Source organism: Notamacropus eugenii, chromosome 1 (assembly GCF_028372415.1).
Source record: "Notamacropus eugenii isolate mMacEug1 chromosome 1, mMacEug1.pri_v2, whole genome shotgun sequence".
Taxonomy (NCBI): domain Eukaryota; kingdom Metazoa; phylum Chordata; class Mammalia; order Diprotodontia; family Macropodidae; genus Notamacropus; species Notamacropus eugenii.
The window spans coordinates 451,873,413-451,896,360 of record NC_092872.1 but is presented as its reverse complement, the minus strand read 5'-3'; the positions used below and the strand labels follow the sequence as shown (position 1 = coordinate 451,896,360).

At 38.5% G+C, this 22,948-nt stretch overlaps 2 protein-coding genes across 2 annotated transcripts; both read right to left on the bottom strand.

The window, feature by feature from the left end:
* Positions 1 to 710: 710 nt before the first annotated feature.
* LOC140518356 (olfactory receptor 2D2-like) lies at positions 711 to 2,602 on the bottom strand. The gene is made up of 2 exons (XM_072630463.1): positions 2,573 to 2,602; positions 711 to 1,649 (listed from the first exon to the last, which is right to left on the bottom strand). The coding sequence occupies exon 2, from the start codon at positions 1,644 to 1,646 to the stop codon at positions 711 to 713; it is 936 nt and encodes a 311-aa protein (XP_072486564.1). The 5' UTR covers positions 1,647 to 1,649; positions 2,573 to 2,602.
* Positions 2,603 to 13,122: 10,520 nt separating this feature from the next.
* On the bottom strand, positions 13,123 to 14,055 carry LOC140518350 (olfactory receptor 2D2-like). Its single transcript, XM_072630449.1, has one exon. The coding sequence runs from the start codon at positions 14,053 to 14,055 to the stop codon at positions 13,123 to 13,125; it is 933 nt and encodes a 310-aa protein (XP_072486550.1).
* Positions 14,056 to 22,948: the final 8,893 nt, after the last annotated feature.

Below are 22,948 nucleotides of genomic sequence, written 5' to 3'. Positions count from 1 at the left end.
TGTTTAGAGAGGTTGTCTTTCTCAGGTAAAGGTTGAATGAGAGTACCTCTGTTATTCAACTTTCTAATAATGATTCAACCATGGCATGTTTTTAAGTCCTTCCATTATCTTGGTCACCTTCCTCAGGACACCCTTTCACTTTGAAATGTCTTTCTCAGTTTTGCATTAGATACAGAACAAAGTACTCCAGAAGGTATCTTACTACGACAGAAGTTCCACTCTATTTCAGAGTACAATGTAAGTGTAAATGTGCACATTTTTTCAGTACATATTAATGGCAGGCAGTCTAAGATCAAGTTAGCTTTTTTGTTTCTCAACTCCTCTACAGCTTTCCAAATGACTGACTGCCTCTTATTTCAAAAATCTTTCCATCATACCTACTTCACTTCAATTCAAAAGTTTAAAGTTTAGTGAAGAATTTCCAAGGGTCATTATGATGCCATATTCACAGTATTCATTTCAGTCTCCCATATGAGAAAAACCACCCAGTTCTCCACAATGATTGATACATTTGCTCACATCTCTCTCCGTGATTGAAGACATAATGCGGGAGACTATATACAAAAATTGTATCTAAAAGTTGAGAGCAAGGCAAATTGTCCTCCAGTGTTCTGTATCCCTAGCGTCAAGGAAAAAGGCGTTTCTTCCAAAGTATGGAGTACACAGTAAGCTTTCAAGGTGAGGGATAGAGACAAACAAGGATTATAATATCAGAATCTCCCTGGTGGTCCCTTAATAACTGCATTTCTGAGTGCCCTCTTCACATCTTTATTCTTTAAGCTGTAGATGAGGGGATTAAGCATGGGGGTTATCACTGCAGAGAACACAGACACCAGCTTGCCTTGTTCCTTAGCAGTCTTGGGTGTCATATAGGAAATTATGGCTGACCCATAAAAAAAGATAACAACAAGAAGGTGGGAGCCACAGGTGGAGAATGCTTTGAGTCTCCCTGAGGTTTTCTTCATTCTGACCACAGTCACTATTATACATCCATAGGAGACCAAGATCAGGGTCACAGGTGCAAGAAGAATCACCACACCCATGAGGAAAATGGCCATCTGTGAGCTATGGGTATCTGCAGATGCCAGGGCTAGGAGAGCTGGGGGCTCACAAAAGAAATGAGGGATCCTATTTTCTCCCTGATATGGAGGTTGTAGTGTGAATGCTGTATCCACCATGGACACTAGTATGCCACTGACCCAGCATCCTAAGGCAAACTGGATACACACCTTCCATGTCATGACGAGAGGATAGTGCATGGGGTCACAAATAGCTAAGTACCTGTCATAGGACATCACAGCTAACAATGCACATTCTGTACATCCAAAAAGGAGGATGAAAAGAAGCTGAGCTGCACAGCCCATGAAGGAAATGAACTTTCTCCTGGAAATCATATGGACTAGGGCTTGGGGAACAATGGTAGTAGAGAAACAGAGGTCAGCTGTAGACAAGTTGCACAGAAAAAAGTACATGGCTATATGAAGCTGTGAGTCAGTTAGAACCAGGGAGATGAGGAGCAGGTTCCCAAGCACAGTAACCAAGTAGACCACCAGGAATGCTACAAAGAGCAGCAACTGGGTCTGAGGGTCATCAGTAAGTCCAAGGAGGAGGAATTCTGTTACCCAGGTCTTATTAGTTTGGCCCATATTCTTTCCTTCTTTAGAAAGTAGCCAACACTCCCTTAATGTTGGGATGTAACCTATAGGATTATAGAATTTCAGCGTTAGAAGATACTTCAAGATTACTTAGTATAATCCCCCACCCAATCATCAACAGCTTCTCTGGTGGTGGCCACTGAACACTTCCAGTGATAAGTAATGCACCTCTTCATAAGGAAGCAGTTCCTTTGCTGGACAGTTGTATTACTGAGATGAAATCTTTCACTCTATAGTCTATACCCATTGGTCTCAGTTATTTTGTTTGGAACAATGCCAGCTAACTGCAACCTTTAAAACACAACTCCTTCCTATGTTTTCAGTCTTCTGGTGGTACAAATGAACTTGGAGTCAATACGTCCAGAGTTCTGATTTAGTCTTAAACACTTACTAGCAATTCTCCTTCTGACTCTTTCCTGTAAATGCCGTGATAATAAGACGCTACCAGGAGCTCCTGTAATATTGTGTGTGATCTTGAACAAATCACCTAACATCTCTGTGTCTCAGTTTCCTCATCTCTAAAATGTGGATAGTAATAGCATCTACCTCCCAGGGTTGTTTTAAGGATAAAATGAGACATTTGTACATTGTAAAACTTAAAAGTACTTACAAATGTAAACTCTTATACTACAGCTAGTACAAGTATTGGTGTCAGTATTACTACATCTTACTCTCCTTCATCTTCTCTATGATCCAAAGATCCTGGCTTTATTCCTGTTCCTTGCACATGACACTTCATCTCCTGAATTTGTGCCTTTTCACTTGTTGTCTCTAATGTCTTCAATATTCTCTCTGCTTGTCTCTATTTCCTGACTTCCTTGGCTTCCTTTGAAACTGAGCTCAAATCTGACCTTTTGCAAGAGGGCATCCCCACCTCAACCTCATCCCCCATTTCCAGTTCCTTCTTTCGACATTACATTCTATCTACTCTGAATAAAACTTGAGAGTATATAGTTTATCCATTGACTCTCCTTTTAGATTGTGAACTCTCAGAGAAGTTGAGGAACAAAAGTAGTCATTTAGCTGATACCTCTTTGATCACTCTGTATTCCTTTCTCTGTTATTAAATTTTTAGAAAATGTGGGGAGTTTCCAAATAAAAGATCCATTTTCCCTAGATCCTGAAAAAAAGCCAGTCATCTAGATCTCTATACCCTTACCCAGGAATGGGGAACCTGAAGCCATATGTGGCATTCTAGATCCTTGGGTGTGGCCTTTTGACAGAGTCCAAATTTTTCAGAACAAATTCTTTTATTAAGGGAATTTGTTCTATGAAGTCTGGATTTAGTCAAAGGGTCACACTTGAGGATGTAGGGGGTTACATGTGACCTTAAGGTCTACAAGTTCCCCACCGCTGCTTAAACTTTTAAATTTTGTTTTATTTATCAAACCGAACAGACATGAATCAAGCAGGTAAGAGAGCTGTACCACAGCTCATGGAAATGAAACCAACTGAGAATGAAATGTAAATTTCTGATTCTAGTAGGTTTCAGGAAGAGGAAGATTTTGTCACTTGCTCTGATCACTGAAGCAGTGATCTTGCCCAGCAATGCTCTTTGAGTGTAATTTATAGTTCATTCATCATCTAGGTTGCTCTGCTTCTCAAGTTTTCAATGTCTTTTCAAAAATATGCCATCCAGAATGGAATATAATACACAAGATATGGCCTGAATAGGAAAGTATAGAGAAACTTTCAAATTCTTAATTCTGAAGGTTATACTTTCATAATGCAGCCTAGAAGAGCAGATCTTTTGCCATCTGAACGACCTTGCTGACTCCTTTGGATTGTAGTCAATAAGATCACAAAACTTTCCACATATCCTGTGGCATAGCCGTATTTCTTCCATGCTGTGTGTGTGTGAAGTGGCCCATGGAATCACAAAGAGTCAGACACAAATGAAAAGCTGAACAATAACTACCACCTATGTCTTTATCCAAATCATTGATAATGTTTGGAATAGAGCAGGGACAGGATTTTGACCACTCAATTTAAGACCTGCCTCCTAAATCACATGAACCCATTAGAGATTAGTCTTTGCATCTAGTTGTTCAATCAGTTCTGAATTCATCTAGCAGTAAAAATGTTTGGTCAGTTTTTCCATCTTATCCAGAAGAATAACATCACAGACTCTTTCAGATGCTTTACTGAGATCTAAGTGTATTTTGTCTACAATATGTCCCTGATCCACAAGTCTAGTTACCCTTTCCAAAAGGCAAATAAAGGCAATTTGATATTGCCTTCTCTTCTGAAAACTATGTCGGCTCTCAGTGATCACAATATTTTACATGAGGACAATCTTCAGATAGATCCACCATAGGTTGTATCCATTACTAAGGGTCAAAGTCTTAGGGAACTTCCTTTGAAGAATACACGTATACTTGTAGTTTACATCAGATTGCTTTTGGCTTATGGAATCCTCATGTGATTCCTTAAAAAGGGAGCCAATCTCTGAGTGGGAAAACCAACAGAAAAGGAACCTTATAACTCTAAAACCTGCATCTATGATATTCTCATTGTTGCTGAGCCTGCAACCCTCTGTAGCAAGAGTTTTTAATCTATGAACTCATTTAAAAATATCTTGATAACCTTACTTCATTGTATTCAGTTTACTTTGTAGTTCTCTATATTTTATTTTATGCATTTAAAGACATTATTTTGAGAAATGGTTCATAGGTTTCACCAGATTTCCATGGGGTCAATGACCCAAAATATTAAGAAACCTGAATGATGCCCTTTCTGCAAAAAGAATGATGCCTCTAGAATAGTCACTACATTTTTGTTCACATAGAGACTTTGGAAGGAAGGAGACCTGAGACTAGAGACTATTTATCCATTAGTGATTGACTAGTTGGCATTAACTTATGCTGATGGAAAAGTATTCAAAACATCAAAATATCAAAAACAGGTAGCAAACAAGATCACTTTGGCGAATTGCCCCACCTTAGAAGAGTCCCATAATTGGATCATGTATTGCTGGGATCATTCTCTCCCTTCAGATTACACACATAGAAGATGGCAATGGAACCCTCTCCCCAAAATTCTTTTGCACTCAGAGGTCATTTATTCTCTGGAACTAAGCTCTTTTTTCTTAATATTCATCAGTGTCTTTTTGTTGATCAATATTACATGGATGAATGTAATGAAACTAATACAGGACAGTTTCATTCATTCATTTTTTTGAATTGTTTACTAAGACATAGATGCATTCTAGGTTTTTCCTAAGATTCTATTGCCATAAGAGATGTGAAAGTCTTTTATAACCTCTAAGATTCCATTCAAATTCACTCGTAATTGGCAGAGTAATGAACTCTCAGATCAAAAATTCCTCATGCATACTAAAGGCATGGATGAAAATTGCATGCTCTCCTCCTCACTCCCACCTTAATGTTCTCTCAAAATAAGAATTAAACAGCACTGCCTGTTGGCCAGTAAAAAGAGCTCTCTCTGATCAGCATTTCTTCCCTTCCACTTCCTCTGTAACTCCACAGGAACTTCATGTACACATCATGCTTTCTTTTTTTTTCTTCTGAAATTCACAATTATAGGTCACTTCATTTCTATGTAGCCAGTGACTTTCTTACACACTTCTTAAACGTTCTTCTTCCTTTTCAGCTTGTGTGACTTTCTCAGACATACGGAGAAAATTAAGTTTTCTTCTGTCTATGACACTGTCCATCTCTGTGTTTCTCAGACTTTTTGTCTCTGCCTCTAACCTTCTGTCACCTCTTTCTTCCTCTTTCTTTTTTTTTTTGCTTTCTTATATGACTCCCAAATCATAACCAATAAGCTTAAGAATAGTATAAGTGTTTCATCTGTTTTAAGGAAAAGTAAAACCATTGTATTTTGAAATAAAATGAGATAGAGAAACCAGGACCATCAACATCTAAAGCCTTGATTGAGAATTCCATGAAAACCTTCTTAGAAACTTCACAAAAAAAATCTATCTACCTTTTAATCCTCAAATTAATTCATTTTTCAACACTAACATTTCAAGGAAAACAGAATTTCTTATTCAATTTCAGTGCACTATTTAAATTTATTATGATTTTGTTAAGATTTGCTCATTGCTTCTCCCAGAGAGTGTATCCTACTTAAAAAGGCTTTCAAGAATTTGACTGGGAACTTAAGTACCGATTGTAATATTGCTTCTATAGGCAGTGCTTCTAAATTCAAACCACTGGATCAGAAATGAACTTCTAAGCACAATATGTTTATAAATTAGGAACTGTATGTATAGAAAATGCTACCAAATTAGATAACATTAAATATAATTGGTGGTCATTCCAATTAATGTGGTATAAGTTCTCTTTGGGTTATCTATGGAGAAAGGGTGAAATGAATTAAAAATGTGGACAAAAATGAGAGTGTCAAGAATACGTTCAACTGCCTTAAGAAATGGCATATTTTACAGGTAGTAGAACATTAATTGTTCAGAAGAGTGCCACTAATTATAACCACATTTTATATGTCTATTAAAGCACAACCTCAGGAGTTCTATGTGGAAATGTTTTATTAGCAGAAGACATTAGTTGTGAGTATTTGAAAGTGCTGAATAAATTTCATCAACACATAGTCCAAGGTTTATATTCATCTTGATAATGCTCTCAGTTAGCTAAAATCAATGAGATTTGAGTGTTTTAACTCTTTGTTACATTATAAAAACATCATATATCCTGAAAAGTAAAAAGGAAGTTTCAAAGAAGGGATGTATATAAGGAAATTGCCTGAGTGTTAAAATTTTGACCTCTAATTCTAGTTCAGTCTCATATTTTCTGTCTTCTTGCTCTCTTTCTCTCTATCATGCATCCTCCTCTTCCTGAGAATGGGTTGATCATGTTCAGTTCCAAAAGGACTAAAAAGGTAGGTCTAGGAAAAGGTAAAGTCTCAACTTCTGTTTCTTTTTTGAGATGTTAGGAAGAGCAGTAAAAGCACAGTGTCTCAGAGCTGGATAAAATCTCAGACCTCAGCTTATCCCATCTATATACTTCAATAGAATTTTTGTGTTTTTTACAAAATCTCCAAGTTTTTAATACTTATTCAGGGATGGGTAACTCAGTACCTTTAGAGGCAACTTTTATCCATTTTGGATACCTTAAATTGTTAGTTTTTATTTATATTTAATATAAATATGCTTTTCTTTTGGTCTAATGTGGCCCTGTGTGTCGTGTCAAGTGAAAGAAAGTTCCTCTTCCATTATATAGCACTTAAAATTGCTTAACAAGATGTTTCCTGTCTTCTCCACCACCTATGAGTCTTCTCTTCTTCTATTTAGTTATTCTCACATCATTCAAGTTAACCTTATCTGATGGGGCTAGTAGTTCTCAACATTATAATCACAATTGTCTGGACATGCTCCAGGAAATGATGTCCTTCTTAAAATATAGTTCCCAAAAGTACAAAATGCTCCTTATGTATTCCAACCAAAGAATACTACAGTGGGGCTACAATACCTGATGCCGTGAACACTGTTTCTAATAATGTATTAGATATTGGTTGCCATTGGGCATTGTTGAATAATATTGACCTTGCAGTATTCTAAAACCCCTAGGTCTTTTTTTTAATATGAGCAGTTGTTACTCTATGTCCTCTTGTACCCCCAATAATTTGGATCTAAATGTGGGATTTTACATTTGTCTTTATACACTTTCATCATTTAGAATTTCTTTCACTATTTTATTTTTGTCAAGATTTTCTGGATCCTATTTATGCCATGTGATATATTACGAATCCCCCTACATGACATGTTACTTAAGAGTTTGGTAATCATACCATCTATGCCTTCACTTAAGTAGTTGATAGGGTGTTTAATATTCAAGTACCAAGGAGAGTCTCCTGGCTTCCACAAGAAAAGGGCTCCAATCTCAAATCAATGTTGATTTTAATACTTTTGCACCACCATTTGATTCCAATCATTCAACCAGTTCTCAATCAAACTGACTGTATTAGTCTGCCTCTCTCCACTTTGTCCATAAGGGTATCATGAAAATTTTTGCATAATTCCTTTTTGAAACTGAAAATGTCAGTAGAGTAGACCTGTCACAAATAGTAATGAGATTCTTGGTGAATAGTTTTTAATGCATTCTTTTTAGTTCTTAATGTGTTGTTCACTCCATGAACACTGCTTATCTTTCTAAGTGCTCATAAGACAGCCCTTTAATGATAATTGAGGACATTTTTAAAGGTCAAACAGAATCCTACAGATGGGGAGCAACTTCAGATAGGAACCAGTCAGAGCAGACAATTTCCTACAAATTGGTTTCTCTTCCACTGTAGCTTTTCTAAGGAAAGAAGAAGTCAGGAGAAACCCTCAGAGTGTTCTTTAAATTTGCCAGAATAGTATTTAATGTCTTCCACCCAAGTATTAATCAGGTTTCATCCTCTTTAGCTTATATGATCAGATGAGGTCAGACCTATTCAGAATGATATGGCAATAGAAAGACTTGGATTTCTTGACAAAGAAGAAAGCTTATAAGTCCTGAATGAAAGCTGTGAGGTCCTTATCATATGAAAGACCAAGAGAGTGAAATGTGGGGTTGGAGGAAGAATCAGCATTGCCCTGAAATAGCTATTTCTTGCCTAATTCATTATTCCAGGAGCTTTCTAACAGATAAGAAGCAAACAGATAAAGGATCCAAGCTTAGGTCTTATTCTCCCAGGATAGTAAATAGGTTTATTTGTGGCTTCTGTAGATTAGTATGAGATGAGCACAGTTCCACTATTTTTCCATTGTTCCTTAGGTATGTGATATTGAGAAAGAACATGGAAGTTTGGGAACTGATGTCTGATCTTAGGAAACTAGGTTTTGGAGCCCGAGGAAGGACTGTATCAGACTGCCATGCCACCATGCAAAACCTAAGGTTGGACCCTAACGTATTATGTGACATCCAGAGCTAGAAGGCAAAAGGCTTAATGGCATTACTTCTTCTTCAAGTGCCTGGTCTGGAATTCCACATTGAAGGTTATCCTGTCAATGATTCTCCTTGACATCATTTCCATACTTGAATGAAATAGGTATATTTTCCCCTAAGTGAAGCTAGAAGAACAGCTCCTTCTGTACACAGACCTCACTTTTCCTTTTGCCAAAAGCTAGGAAATATTAAGGAAACGGTCATTCTTCTCCAGACTAGTTTTATCACAAAGAGGAAAAGTGTGGATAATCCTCCTACATCTCCCTACCCTATCCCCAAGCAAATATATGTGAGTGTGTAGATTAGATAGTTAAACAGATAGATGACAATATAAATTTCTGCTAAACATGTGCATGATAAAGCACATAACTGAGAATTCAAACCACACTGATACAAGAGATGTGTGTGTAATTAGAGCAACTGTATGGATCTACTGCCAAAGGGAGAAAACATGGTGCTCAGAGTCTGTGGAAAGTGGATCTTTTAAAAAAGGACAAAGCTGAATACAAATCCCCCTTTATAAATGTAACCCTATTCAGTAATCCCTTTTGTCTCTGGGATCCTCAATCTCTCTTTCTTACACTGAAGTCAGAAAAGCACCTCACAACCAGAGAAGATTCTTCAAGTGGGGAACATGGAGTAGAGACATGAAAAGTAGTTAATAGGAACAGGGAAGATGAAAATAGGAGGTACCTTCTGTGGAGGCAAAGAGTTCTTTTCAAACGTGGGTAAAAAAAATGTGGCAGGAACAGGAGTTGGGGAAGAAGAAAAAGAGGGGCAAATTGACTCAAATCAGCCCTTCCTACTAGCAAATCTCCGGTGGTTCAAGGAACTTGCCTTTAAAATAAGACCTGATTCTATGAGGACAAGCCTAGTTAAATGGACTGTAGTATAGAAAGGTCCCTGGAGTATCTAATATGCTCTGGAGATTTTACTACTAATTAGGAAAGATCTAGAGCTGTCTGTTTCTTTTCAGAGTGATTTTCCCGTAGTAGCAAGTCAGATATTTTTGTGGGGATAATTCAAATCTACGTCTAACCTCCAAACATCGAATCTTTTCTTTTCTCCTTCCCCCATATTTTTTATGTCCTTTTGGGTAACTACATGTATGAGTAACTGACAAGATAAAGGGCCTATAAATTTTTTTACTGTATATAAGAAATTTATTTATCAATTTATGAGATGAACATGTGAAATGCAGGGGCTAGATTTTAAAATGTATTTTACTGCAAAGAAAAAAATCTAAGAATCATGTTGTTTGGTGGAATGTTATGATCCAAGTGCTTTGATTTTATTCAGATATTTTGAATCATGAAGTAGAATGAAAAGATCCCAAAGCTGAGGCCTAAGGAGTCATCTAGGTCAACCCAAAATATGAATATTGTCTGCAATATACTTTACTAACTGACCAAGACACTGTTTTATTTGCAGACTCCTTGCCTTTTCACAAACTGTCCCCCATGCCCAACTCATGTCCTTCAAGAGACCTTTCCTGGTGACTAAAATTGCTAGTGATAATCATTTAATATCATATTTGAACTTTAATAAGTGCCAGAGCCTGAATTGATCAATCTGAAGAGCCTGGACCTAACAGTCTCTTTGTTCTCCGAAGTAAACTCTGAGAATACCTCTTCTTATGTCAACAAGGCCAGATGGGGCTGACTTAGCATAATTTATGAGACACTTAACACAAGACACTGTCTTGAATAATGGGATTTTTCTGGTATCTTAATATTTTGTTATTAAGAACTGTTATTAAGAAAACAGTTATCCTGGGTTGTAATTTCAATTGACAGTTTGTCAACTCTCTTATCTTAATGTATTTACAACTTATTCAGTTAAGAAAATCTCTTTCTCATGGTATAGTTAAACACATACAGAGACCATAAATCTGAGGGACACAGACATTCTTGGATCTCTTAAAACAGATTTAAGCCTGGTCATTCTTGTATTAGTCAGTCAGAAGTTTTGTTCTAGCTCCTTGATCATATAACTGCTAGCTTTAAGGGAATAAATAATATGTACATACATACATACATACATACATACATACATATAGATAGATAGATATAGATATATAGCTATATTTGCTTTTTTAACCAAATTTTCAGGTCAACACTAATGTCTCCTTTTATCACTATGAATTTATTTTGCATGTATGTTGTATGTACTTATCTGTTAACAATTCCCTTGAAGAATGTTCCTACAGGAAGTCTTTTCTGGTCCCCCTTAATGCTAGTGCCCCCCTTCTGAGACAATCTCAAATTTATCTAGTACACTATTGTTTGACTATTGTCTCCCCCATTAGATTGTGAGCTTCTTGAGAGCAAGGACTGTATTTTCCCTTTCTTTGTGTTTCCAGAACTTATTATGGTCCCTGGAATATAGTAGGTGCTTGATAAATACTTGTTCACTTGACTAGAATGGTCTTTGAGAGCAGGTGACTCTCATTTATTTTTATCCCCAACACCCACATCAGTGTTTGTCATATACAAGGTACTTGTTTATTGCTTGCTTGCTTGATTAATCAACAAGTAGTCATCCAGTCTCTGCTTGTAGATCTCCATTGATGAGAAGTTAACCAGCTCCTGTGGCAGCTCATTCCATTTTTGAACAACTCTAATTACTATACAAAGTTTGAAATCTACCCCCTGTAACCCCTATCCTTTGGTCCTACTTCTGACTTCTTGATTTGAAGCTAGCCCATAGTGACTAGGGCTCTGATCCACCAAGATGGAGATGAGGCATACCTATTCTTACCACTTCACAGTCCTCCAAGCTGACAACATTGTCAAAATGCTCCCAGGTTGCCACCTCCAGGCTCTAATCCCTGTGGCACTCCTTCCTCAGGGCATTCCTTTTCCTCACATTTCTACAGGAATATGGATAGAATCTCTGTAATGTTCCAACTTCATCTATTGACAGTTATGTAATAATTGAATGTTGTCAATTATGTTATTACATCATATAATTTGTGGCTCACAACAATCTTGGGATGTGGATATTACAGGTATTACTATGACCATTTTGCAGTCAGGGAAATTGGAATACGAAGAGGATAAGTGAAATGCACGTGGTCACACAACTAGGAAGTAGGTATAGAACCTAGGACTGACTGATCCCAAGGCTAGACTTATATCCATTATACTATGCAGCCTTTTTCCTTCTGGCCTTGACTCCTTCCAAACTAACTATCCATTTTAACCAAATTAATGATAATATCTGAGACCCAGGCCTTTCTGAAAGTCTAGTGGTATGTACCCTTCACCTTTCTATTCACCAGGCTGTAGATAATTTGATTTAACATGGCAGTCAGTGCTGTGTATAACAGTAAAAGTAGCTTTTAGTTCTAAGATGAGGTGTTAGAACAGAGTCAAATGTACTTGAGGGTGACACCACAGCAAAAAGAGGGGAAGGACAACAAGAAGAAAGAAGCAGGGAAACAAGACCTTGTGCTTCCCCATTGGCAATGGGCATCTTTAATAAGTTGGGGGGATGCACACATAGAACCCTGATATTATCATGAAGAAGAAGCATGTGAATTAACTGTGGCTTTTGGTGCCTCCAACTCAAACACATTGTGTTCATACAGACCAATGCAATGACAAGGAGGCTGTCACAGAATTGGGTTCACCTTGTTTGGAACACAAAATTAGAAGCTAGAAATCAATGTGGTCAATATAGTGGTCACAGGAAATCCCGAGAATCAGGTGGTAGCAGCCACCCAGTCCCAGGCTCTGTGACTCATGATTATAGGTAATGCAAAAGGTTATGTATGTCTATGTATGGTCATATGCTTTGGTAGGCAGGAGATGATCCACAGCAGCCACCCAAAGGAAGAACAATATATCTAAGTTGAAGAATCATGAAAAGAGATGAGTATTCCCTTGGTTAACATGGTTCCCAGAATCATGAACAAAATGACCAAGATGAAATTGATCTCTAAGCAGGACAGGGTGTTGAGGCAAAAGTACATGGGGTTGTACAGATGGAGTCAGAGGTATCATCAGGATGCTGAGAACATTGCCCATAACAAGTACAAAACAAATAGAGACAGTAGCAATAAAAGAATGCATTGCTCACACACTATGCAGGCCAGAGAAGCTCACCAAGACAAGTTCATTCACTGCAGTCCAATACCCACCAAATCTTAGCCAGCATTGTACCAACATTAGTGAAGGGAAAGGATTCCTCTCAGTCTCAGTGGGGTAGAGAGAAATACAAGCCATAGGTGTAAGGGTGAGAAGAAGCTCCAGAAATTCATCCTTCTCCTGACCCCAGGAGGAAAGAGCAACAGTAGTGTTAATATCACTGCACATTAACAAAGTTCTCATCAGGTTCGTTAGGATGATAGACACATTATGTTACAACTCTCCCTATACCTGAGACATATTACAAGTGTACAATGCATTAACATTATAAGTATCACTACAGAACAATATAAACATGTATTCACATATGCTAGTCGTAATTGAAAAGCCATTTTTTCATGAATCAGGAAGAGCTATAGTAACCCCTGGAGTGAAGAGACCATGCTATATTTAATGACAGTGAGATCGTCAAGATCTGAAGAGTTTTCTTCTTTTGGCCACATTCTTGAGTACCCTCTTCACATCCTTGTTCCTCAGGCTGTAGATGAGGGGATTAAGCATGGGATTTATCACAGTATAGAACACAGATACCAGTTTTCCCTGCTCTTCGGAGGATTTAGGTGTCATATAGTTCATGATTGCTGACCCATAAAAAATAATGACCACAAGGATGTGGGAACCACAGGTGGAGAATGCCTTGAGTCTCCCAGAGGTTGTCTTCATCCTAAGAACAGTCACTATAATGGAACCATAGGATGCCAAGATCAGAGACACAGGTGCAAGAAGAATCACCACACCCATGAGGAAAATGACCATCTGTGAGCTATGGGTATCTGCAGATGCCAAAGCCAAGAGGGCTGGGGACTCACAAAAGAAATGAACAATTCTATTATCTCCTTGATAGGGAAGTTGTAATGTGAATGTAGTGTCAACTGATGTCACTAGAATACCACTGGCCCAGCAACCCAAGGCCAAGTGGCTACACAGTCTCCATGTCATGATGAGAGGATAGTGCATGGGATCACAGATTGCCAAGTACTGATCATAAGACATCACAGCTAACAGTGCACACTCTGTACATCCTAAAAAGAGGGAGAAAAGAAGCTGAGCTGCACAGCCTAGAAAGGAAATGATCCTCCTCATGGACAACATGTGAGCAAGAGCTTGGGGAACAATACAGGTAGAGAAGCACAGATCAGCCAAAGACAAGTTGCAAAGGAAAAAGTACATGGATGTATGGAGCTGTGAGTCAATCAGAACCAGGGAGATAAGGAGCAGGTTTCCAAGCACAGTAACCAAGTAGACTATCAGAAAAAATATGAAGAGTAGGAGTTGGGTTTGAAGATCATCAGAAAGTCCCAGAAGGAAGAATTCTGTCACCCACGTTTTGTTAGTGTCCATCTTGTTTTTTGGTTCTTTAGAAGAATAGCGAGATATTGGGTACAAGAATAACCTATAGAGTCATAGAATTCTAGTGTTAAAAGGGATCTTCAAAGTTCCATCTCCTACTCAACCATTAAAAGCTGTACTGATAAGTGATCATTGAACACATCCAATGAAAAGCAATATACTATCACACCAGCAAGTCATTCTATTCATGGGCATCTAAGTGTTAGAAAATGCATCCTTAATATTTAATAGAAATCATCCTCAATCTAACTATCCAAGCCACTTACCCTTTTTTTGCCTCTATATTTGGTAATTACACCTTGGTAATCTCATCATCACCAATGACTAATTACCATCTATGAAGATGATTCCCATATATATGCATAATCCCAGTCTTTTTCCTGAGCTTCAGGTTCATATTGCCAAATGTCTATTGGACATTCTAAAATGGGTGTCTTAAAGTCCTTAAACTTAATATGCTCAAAACTAAACTCGTTCATTATCTTTCCCCCTAAACCTTCCTTTCCAAAATTTCCTGTTCCTATAAAATACGCTATCATCCTTTCATTCCCCCAAGTTCTTTTTTTTAAAATTTATTTATTTAACTTTTAACATTCATTTTAACAAAATTTTGGGTTCCAAATTTTCTCCCCTTTTGTCCCCTCCCCCCCAAACACCAAGCATTCTAATTGCCCCTATGACCAATCTGCTCTCTCTTCTATCATCCCTCTCTGCCCTTGTCTCCTTCTTCTCTTTTGTCCTGTAGGGCCAGATAACTTTCTATACCCCTTTACCTGTATTTCTTATTTCCTAGTGGCAAGAACAGTACTTGACAGTTGTTCCTAAAACTTTGAGTTCCAACTTCTTTACCTCCCTCCCTCCCAACCCCTTCCCTTTGGAGGGCAAGCAATTCAATATAGGCCAAATCTGTGTAGTTTTGCAAATGACTTCCATAATAATTGTGTTGTATAGGACTAACTATATTTCCCTCCATCCTATCCTGTCCCCCATTACTTCTATTCTCTTTTGATCCTATCCCTCCCCATGAGTGTCAACCTCAAATTGCTCCCTCCTCCCATTGCCCTCCCTTCCATCATCCCCCCACCCTGCTTATCCCCTTCTCCCCCACTTTCCTGTATTGTAACATAGGTTTTCATACCAAAATGAGTGTGCATTTTATTCCTTCCTTTAGTGGAATGTGATGAGAGTAAGCTTCATGTTTTTCTCTCACCTCCTCTCTTTATCCCTCCACTAATAAGTCTTTTGCTTGCCTCTTTTATGAGAGATAATTTGCCCCATTCCATTTCTCCCTTTCTCCTCCCAATATATTTCTCTCTCACTGCTTGATTTCATTTTTTTAAGATATGATCCCATCCTCTTCAATTCACTCTGTGCACTCTCTCTCTATGTGTGTGTGCATGTGCATGTGCATGTGTGTGTGTGTGATCCCAGCCAGTACCCAGCTACTGAAAAGTTTCAAGAGTTACAAATATTGTCTTTCCATGTAGGAATGTAAACAGTTCAACTTTAGTAAGTCCTTTATGACTTCTCTTTGCTGTTCACCTTTTCATGCTTCTCTTCATTCTTGTGTTTGAAAGTCAAATTTTCTTTTCAGCTCTGGTCTTTTCATCAAGAATGCTTGAAAGTCCTCTATTTCATTGAAAGACCAATTTTTCCCCTGAAGTATTATACTCAGTTTTGCTGGGTAGGTGATTCTTGGTTTTAGTCCTAGTTCCTTTGACTTCTGGAATATCCTATTCCATGCCCTTCAATCCCTTAATGTAGAAGCTGCTAGATCTTGTGTTATCCTGATTGTATTTCCACAATACTTGAATTGTTTCTTTCTAGCTGCTTGCAATATTTTCTCCTTGACCTGGGAACTCTGGAATTTGGCCACAATGTTCCTAGGAGTTTCTCTTTTTGGATCTCTTTCAGGCGGTGTTCTGTGGATTCCTTGAATATTTATTTTGCCCTCTGGTTCTAGAATCTCAGGGCAGTTTTCCTTGATAATTTCATGAAAGAGGATGTCTAGGCTCTTTTTTTGATCATGGCTTTCAGGTAGTCCCATAATTTTTAAATTGTCTCTCCTGGATCTATTTTCTAGGTCAGTTGTTTTTCCAATGAGATATTTCACATTGTCTTCCATTTTTTCATTCTTTTGGTTTTGTTTTGTGATTTCTTGGTTTCTCATAAAGTCATTAGCCTCCATCTGTTCCATTCTAATTTTGAAAGAACTATTTTCTTCAGTGAGCTTTTGAATCTCCTTTTCCATTTGGCTAATTCTGCTTTTTAGAGCATTCTTCTCCTCATTGGCTTTTTGAACCTCTTTTGCCAATTGAGTTAGCCTATTTTTCAAGGTGTTATTTTCTTCAGCATTTTTTTGGATCTCCTTTAGCAGGGTGCTGACCTGCTGTTCATGCTTTGACTGCATGTCTCTCATTTCTCTTCCCAGCTTTTCCTCCACCTGTCTAACTTGATTTTCAAAATTCTTTTTGAGCTCTTCCATGGCCTGAGCCCATTGAGTGCTCTGGGATATAGAAGCCTTGACTTCTGTGTCTTTGCCTGATGGTAAGCATTGTTCTTCCTCATCAGAAAGGAAGAGAGGAAATGCCTGTTCACCAAGAAAGTAACCTTCTATAGTCTTATTTCTTTTCCCTTTTCTGGGCATTTTCCCAGCCCGTGACTTGACTTCTGAATATTCTCCTCACACCCACCTTGCCTCCTGATCCTCCCAGCCAGCGCTTGGGGTCGGAGATTCAAATGCTGTTTCCCAGACTCAGGGCTTTTGGCGGGGGCAGCACTGCTATTCAGTGTGAGATTAAGTTCAGGTGCTCAGGTGGGGGCAGGGCCACCTCAAGGGCTCAGTTCCCTCAGGGGGTTTATGCAGAGACCTTCAACAATGGATCCAGGCTCCTGCCTGTTCTGGGAGCTCTGGTCTGCTCCCACCTCCACTGGTGCCTCCCTAGGGGGCCTGAGTCATGGGGGCTCCCCACTCCCCTCTCGACCTGCTAAAGAGACCCTCTCACCGACCCCCATCACCTGTGGGTGGAGGGACCCATGTGGCCGCTGGAGATCCCATCCCTGAAGCCCGCTCGGATCTGTTCCTCTCAGTGCAACGGCCACTGCAGGGCTGTGCTTGGCTCCCAGTCCGCGGCGCTCAGTCCGCGACGCAAAGGACCTTTTGTGAGAGGTTTGCAGGTCCCTCTGGAACAGAAATCTCCTTCGCTCCAATGTTCTGTGGCCTCTGGTGCTGCAGAATTCGCAGTGAGTTGCTATTTACAGATGTTCTATGGGTTGTGGGTTCGGAGCTATGTGTATGTGCGTCTTTCTACTCTGCCATCTTGGCTCTGCCCAACTTCCCCCAAGTTCTTAACTAGACATTAAACTTGAATCTTTACCCTCCATCACCCAGTAGGTTGAATCAATTGCTAATTCTTGCCCTTTCAATATCTTTTGTCATATCAATATCTATCAATATCCCTATTGACATCAATATCTTGCCTGACACAATATCTCTTGATACCAATCCTTTCTCTCTAGTACAACCTCATCTCTTCTCACCTAGATTATTTCAAAAGCTTCCTAACTAGTTTCCCTACCTCAAGTGTCATCTCATTCCATTCTATCCTACATACTTGCAAAAAAAAAAAAAGACTTTCCTTAAACATAGATTTGACTGTGTGACTCCTCTACTTAATCAATGCCAGTACCTTCCTACAGGTAATTACTGCAGAATTAAATATAAATTCTTATTTAGCTTCTAAAGCATTACACAATCTAGCCACAATCTTTTTGTATCACCATTTTTTCTACCTTACGTATAGTATATTTTGCATACTCTTTTTGTATCACCCTTGCATTTTACTCCCACTTCTGCACTCTGCAGTCTGCCCAGACAGATCTTATCTCCGTTTGTTAAATGCACTATTCCATCTCTCACCTCCCTGACTTTTCACTGGCCATCCCGCATAACTGGAGCACATTTCCTCCATTCATCCATTTCACAGAGACTGTTCCTGTAAGATGTAGTCTAAGCAACATCATCTACATAAAGTCTTTCCTGATTCCTCTAATTTGTACCCTCATTCCTAAACTACATTGTATTTAACTGTTTTGCATATATTTTATTTCTTCCCTCACATATTTATTCTGCGTATACATATATATATATAATATATATATTTGTGTGTGCATACACACACTTATCTTCACTATTATAATATAAACTCTTTTCAAGCAAAGATTGTATTATTCTTTGTAATTGTCTACCCTGCACCTAGCACAGTGCCTAGCACATAGTAGACATTTAATAAATATTTGTGTTGATTGATTGAATGACAGATTGCATTTTTGTTCTTTTTTCTGCCTCCTAGTTAGTAGCAAAATCTCACTTCCCTGTAATTTTCTGTATATTCACATTCTATTAAATAATGAGCTTCTAATGTATTTTCTCTACATATAAAAAATGGATGATATATAAAAATCTGCAACATGTTTACATATATGTGGAAATAATATATATACATATATGCACATATCTGTGTACACAGTATATATACACATGTGCATGTATGTATAAATAAATACAGCACTAAATATTTTAAACATACATGTGTGCACATATTTATACACATGTATGGATGCATATGTGTGCATGTGCTTTTTTATGTATATATGGCAAGGCAGCATTATACAATTGCTGGAAAGCTAGCTTTTAAACCAGGAAGACCTACTTTCAAAGACCTGGATTAAAGTCATGCTTTTGATACACACTGATTCAGTGACTCTTAACCTCTCAATGCTCTAAACAAATCCACAAAACTATAGAGAAGAGAGAAGGTTGCAGAGAAGGTACCAACTTTCATTGACAAAGAATTTTTTTCCTTAGAAATCACAAGGTTTATCCCTATCCAGATATGTGACTGTGTGTATGCACTTGCATTTATTCAATTAGATAACTTGTGTGCAGGGGCTTTCATACTCAATTACATTTCCATTATGTGCATGTAACGATAATCCTATTTAGCATTAGTAAAACCTAATGATTCATGAATATTCCTACCTGACAGTCTAGAAAAAAGAGGGGAAGAAGCATACCTCTCCTAATGACAAGGAAATAATTTTAAGTACTGGACACAAATCTTGAAAGAAAACAACATGGGGGAGTTTCCTGCCAAGATACCTACCTGAACTACACTTGGGCAGCCCAGCTTACACCAACCTACTTCAGAAAAACCTGAAATTTCACAGCTAATATAAATAAATAAATTAAATAATGATCAAGAAATCCAACAAGTAACCACAAAAAAGTAACTTCTCCCACTCAGAACTCCAAAAAGATTAGTTAGACTTATCAACAATTATGCCAGAGCCAGCTGCTCAAAATAGCTTCCCAGAGTGACCAGACCCAGCCAAGGACAAGTATTCATGTATATACGTATAAATGCATCATATACACATGCATATGTGCATCCATGTGTATATATACATATACATCCATATACGTGTATGAGAACTTCAATGTGAACTTCTAAAGAAATAAAGCAATGTAAAATGGTGATTGATGGATTCTTATTAAATCCTCATGTGTTCTGATGAATACATGAAAATGCTCTTGTTTGAGCTTTCAGGTTTCAAATAACTGAAAAAAGAAAGAAAGGGCTGGGTGCATGTAATTCATAGATACTACCCATAGTGGGACCTTGGCTACTCTTTAGTTGGACAAATCTGTGGCATACCCAAAGCTGAGCATCCTGGAACCTAAGGATAGCTATTTGGTTGATGTAGCTATGTATCCTTTCCTGCTATGTATCTTTCCTTATCCTTTAGCTATTAAATACCTTGCCTCTGTGGTGAGTTTCCAAGTGAAATCTCTCTCTTAACCAAATCTGAAAGAACCAGATAAACATAAACATAAACACTTGCTTGACTTTTGGGAGTACAATACTATAGACAGGAATCAATCAGAAAAGGTAACTACACAAGCTGATGTTGAAACAGAAATTTTCTGGCCAAAGAAGAAAGGCCTTCCAGATTCCCAGAAAAGGGATTTAGAAGCAAAATAAGGGCTACTGTCACTTCTTAGTGATACACATAAGGCATGGTTTACAAATTCTCTTACCACCCTGGTCATTCTATCTACAATGGTTGTCTTCCTAAAATGTGGCACCATATCTGAGCACAATGCTCTGACCTGAATAGGTAAACATAAGGTTGGAATACCAACACCCTCATTTTGAAAATAGATATTTTTCTTCTGGAATATCCTATTCCATGCCCTTCGATCCCTTAATGTAGAAGCTGCTAGATCTTGTGTTATCCTGATTGTATTTCCACAATACTTGACTTGTTTCTTTCTAGCTGCTTGCAATATTTTCTCCTTGACCTGGGAACTCTGGAATTTGGCCACAATATTCCTAGGAGTTTCTCTGTTTGGATCTTTTTCAGGAGGTGATCGGTGGATTCTTTCAATATTTATTTTACCCTCTGGTTCTAGAATATCAGGGCAATTTTCCTTGATAATTTCACGAAAGATGATGTCTAGGCTCTTCTTTTGATCATGGCTTTCAGGTAGTCCCATAATTTTTAAATTGTCTCTCCTGGATCTATTTTCTAGGTCAGTTGTTTTTCCAACGAGATATTTCACATTATCTTCCATTTTTTCATTCTTTTGGTTTTGTTTTGTGATTTCTTGGTTTCTCATAAAGTCATTAGCCTCCATCTGTTCCATTCTAATTTTGAAAGAACTATTTTCTTCAGTGAGCTTTTGAATCTCCTTTTCCATTTGGCTAATTCTGCTTTTGAAAGCATTCTTCTCCTCATTGGCTTCTTGAACCTCCTTTGCCAATTGAGTTAGCCTATTTTTCAGGGTGTTATTTTCTTCAGCATTTTTTTGGGTCTCCTTTAGCAGGGTGCTGATCTTTTGTTCATACTTTCCTTGCAAGTCTTGTATTGCTCTTCCCAGTTTTTCCTCCACCTCTCTAACATAATTTTGAAAATTTTTTGAGCTCTTTATGACCTTTTCCCAGAACTGATCCCATTGAGTGGGCTGGGATGTAGAAGCACTGACTTCCGTGTCTTCCCCTGATGGTGAGCACCGTTCTTCCTCATCAGAAGGGAGGGGAGGAGAAACCTGCTCACCAAGAAAGTAACCCTCTATAGTCTTGGTTTTTTTCCCTTTTCTGGGCATTTTCCTAGCCAGTGACTTGAGCTCTGAATATTCTCCTCACACCCACCTCGCCTCCGGATCCTCCCAGCCAGCACTTGGGGTCTGAGACTCAAATGCTGCTTCCCAGCCTCAGGGCTTTGGGTGGGGGCAGGGCTGCTATTGAGTGTGAGATTGTGTTTAGGTGCTCAGGTTGGGGCACGGCTACCTCAGGGGCTCAGTTCCCTCAGGGGGTTTATGCAGAGACCTTCAAGAATGGATCCAGGCTCCTGCCTGCTTGGGGAGCCCCAGTCTGCTCCCTCCTCCGCTGTTGCCTCCTGAGGGGGCCTGAGTATGGGGGCACCCCACTCCCCTCTTGACCCACCAAAGAGACCTTCTCACCGACCCCCGTCACCTGTGGGTGGAGGGACCCACGCGGCCACTGGAGATCCCATCCCTGAAGTCCGCTCGGATCTACTCCTCTCGGTGCCGGGGCCGGGGCAGGGCTGGGCTGGGCTCCGTGTCTGCAGAGTGACGGACCTTTTGCGAGAGGTTTGCAGGTCCCTCTGGAATAGAAATCTTATCCGCTCCGCTGTTATGTGGCTTCTCCTGCTCCCGAATTTATTGGTAGCTCCTTACTACAGATAGTTCATGTGCTGTGGGTTCGGAGCTAGTGTATTTGTGTGTTTCTACTCCGCCATCTTGGCTCCAGATATTTTTCTTAATGTCACTTAGAATAGTATTAGCTACTAAGGCTGCAGGATGGTTCTGCCAATTTTGAACTTAAAATCAGTAAGACCTCTAGACCTTTTTCCCACATAACTTGTATTGTCATTCCCTCTCCATACTCGGCTTATGAAGTTGATTTTTTAAAATCCAAATATAGAATTTTGCAGTTCTTCCTATTAAATTTATTCTCATTAGTTTTAACCCATAATGCTGGCTTATCAAAATATTCGTTTCCTGTTTCTATCATTTGTGTGTTAGCTTTCTTCTGCTCTGTCATCTGCAAATTTGATCGGAATGAAATCAAACCTATGTCATCTTTCAAGTCACTGATAAAAATGTAGAAAAGCATAGACAAACGGTGTGAAACTCAAATAGAAATGGAGTAGGGACACTAAATATAAGATTCCCTGTGGCTATTACTTACTTAGGAAACTACATATTAATAATATATGTGTCCTATCATATTTCATTTATTTTCTTAAGTATTTCCCAATTACATTTTAATCTGGTCCTGGCTGCACTAAGTAGCATTGTGGACTAGATGTGCTGCTAGGGTTTGACACCTCTAGCAAAGCTCAAGGAGAGATCCCTGGCCATTCTACTTGAGTTGTCCCTCCAAACTGATATCAATTCATTATTTATGTTTTGTGTTCAGCTGTTTAAACAGCTCCAGATTTAACTGTCTAATCATTTAACCTGTATATCATTTATCACAAATGTTTTCCTGAATTTGAGTAGATTTAATCTACAGCATTCTTCTGATCTACTAGACTGGCTACTATTTCCAAAAAGTGATTCAAGTTTAATTGATACCATCTACTCTCAAAAACAATCTTAGTTCTAAGTGATCACAACAAGCTTTTTCTCATGAACCATATTATTAATAATACATACATAGTACACATATGTGATCAGCCTCATGTATATATCATATAGCTATTTGTATATGTATATCATATATATGTACATGTATACATAATATCCTTGTGTGTATTTAAACTATTAATTATGTACATATACACATTATATTTT

Bases quoted from the DNA above. Each gene is read 5' to 3' on its own strand.
- LOC140518356 (XM_072630463.1), bottom strand. From the start codon at position 1,646: ATGGGCCAAACTAATAAGACCTGGGTAACAGAATTCCTCCTCCTTGGA.
- LOC140518350 (XM_072630449.1), bottom strand. From the start codon at position 14,055: ATGGACACTAACAAAACGTGGGTGACAGAATTCTTCCTTCTGGGACTT.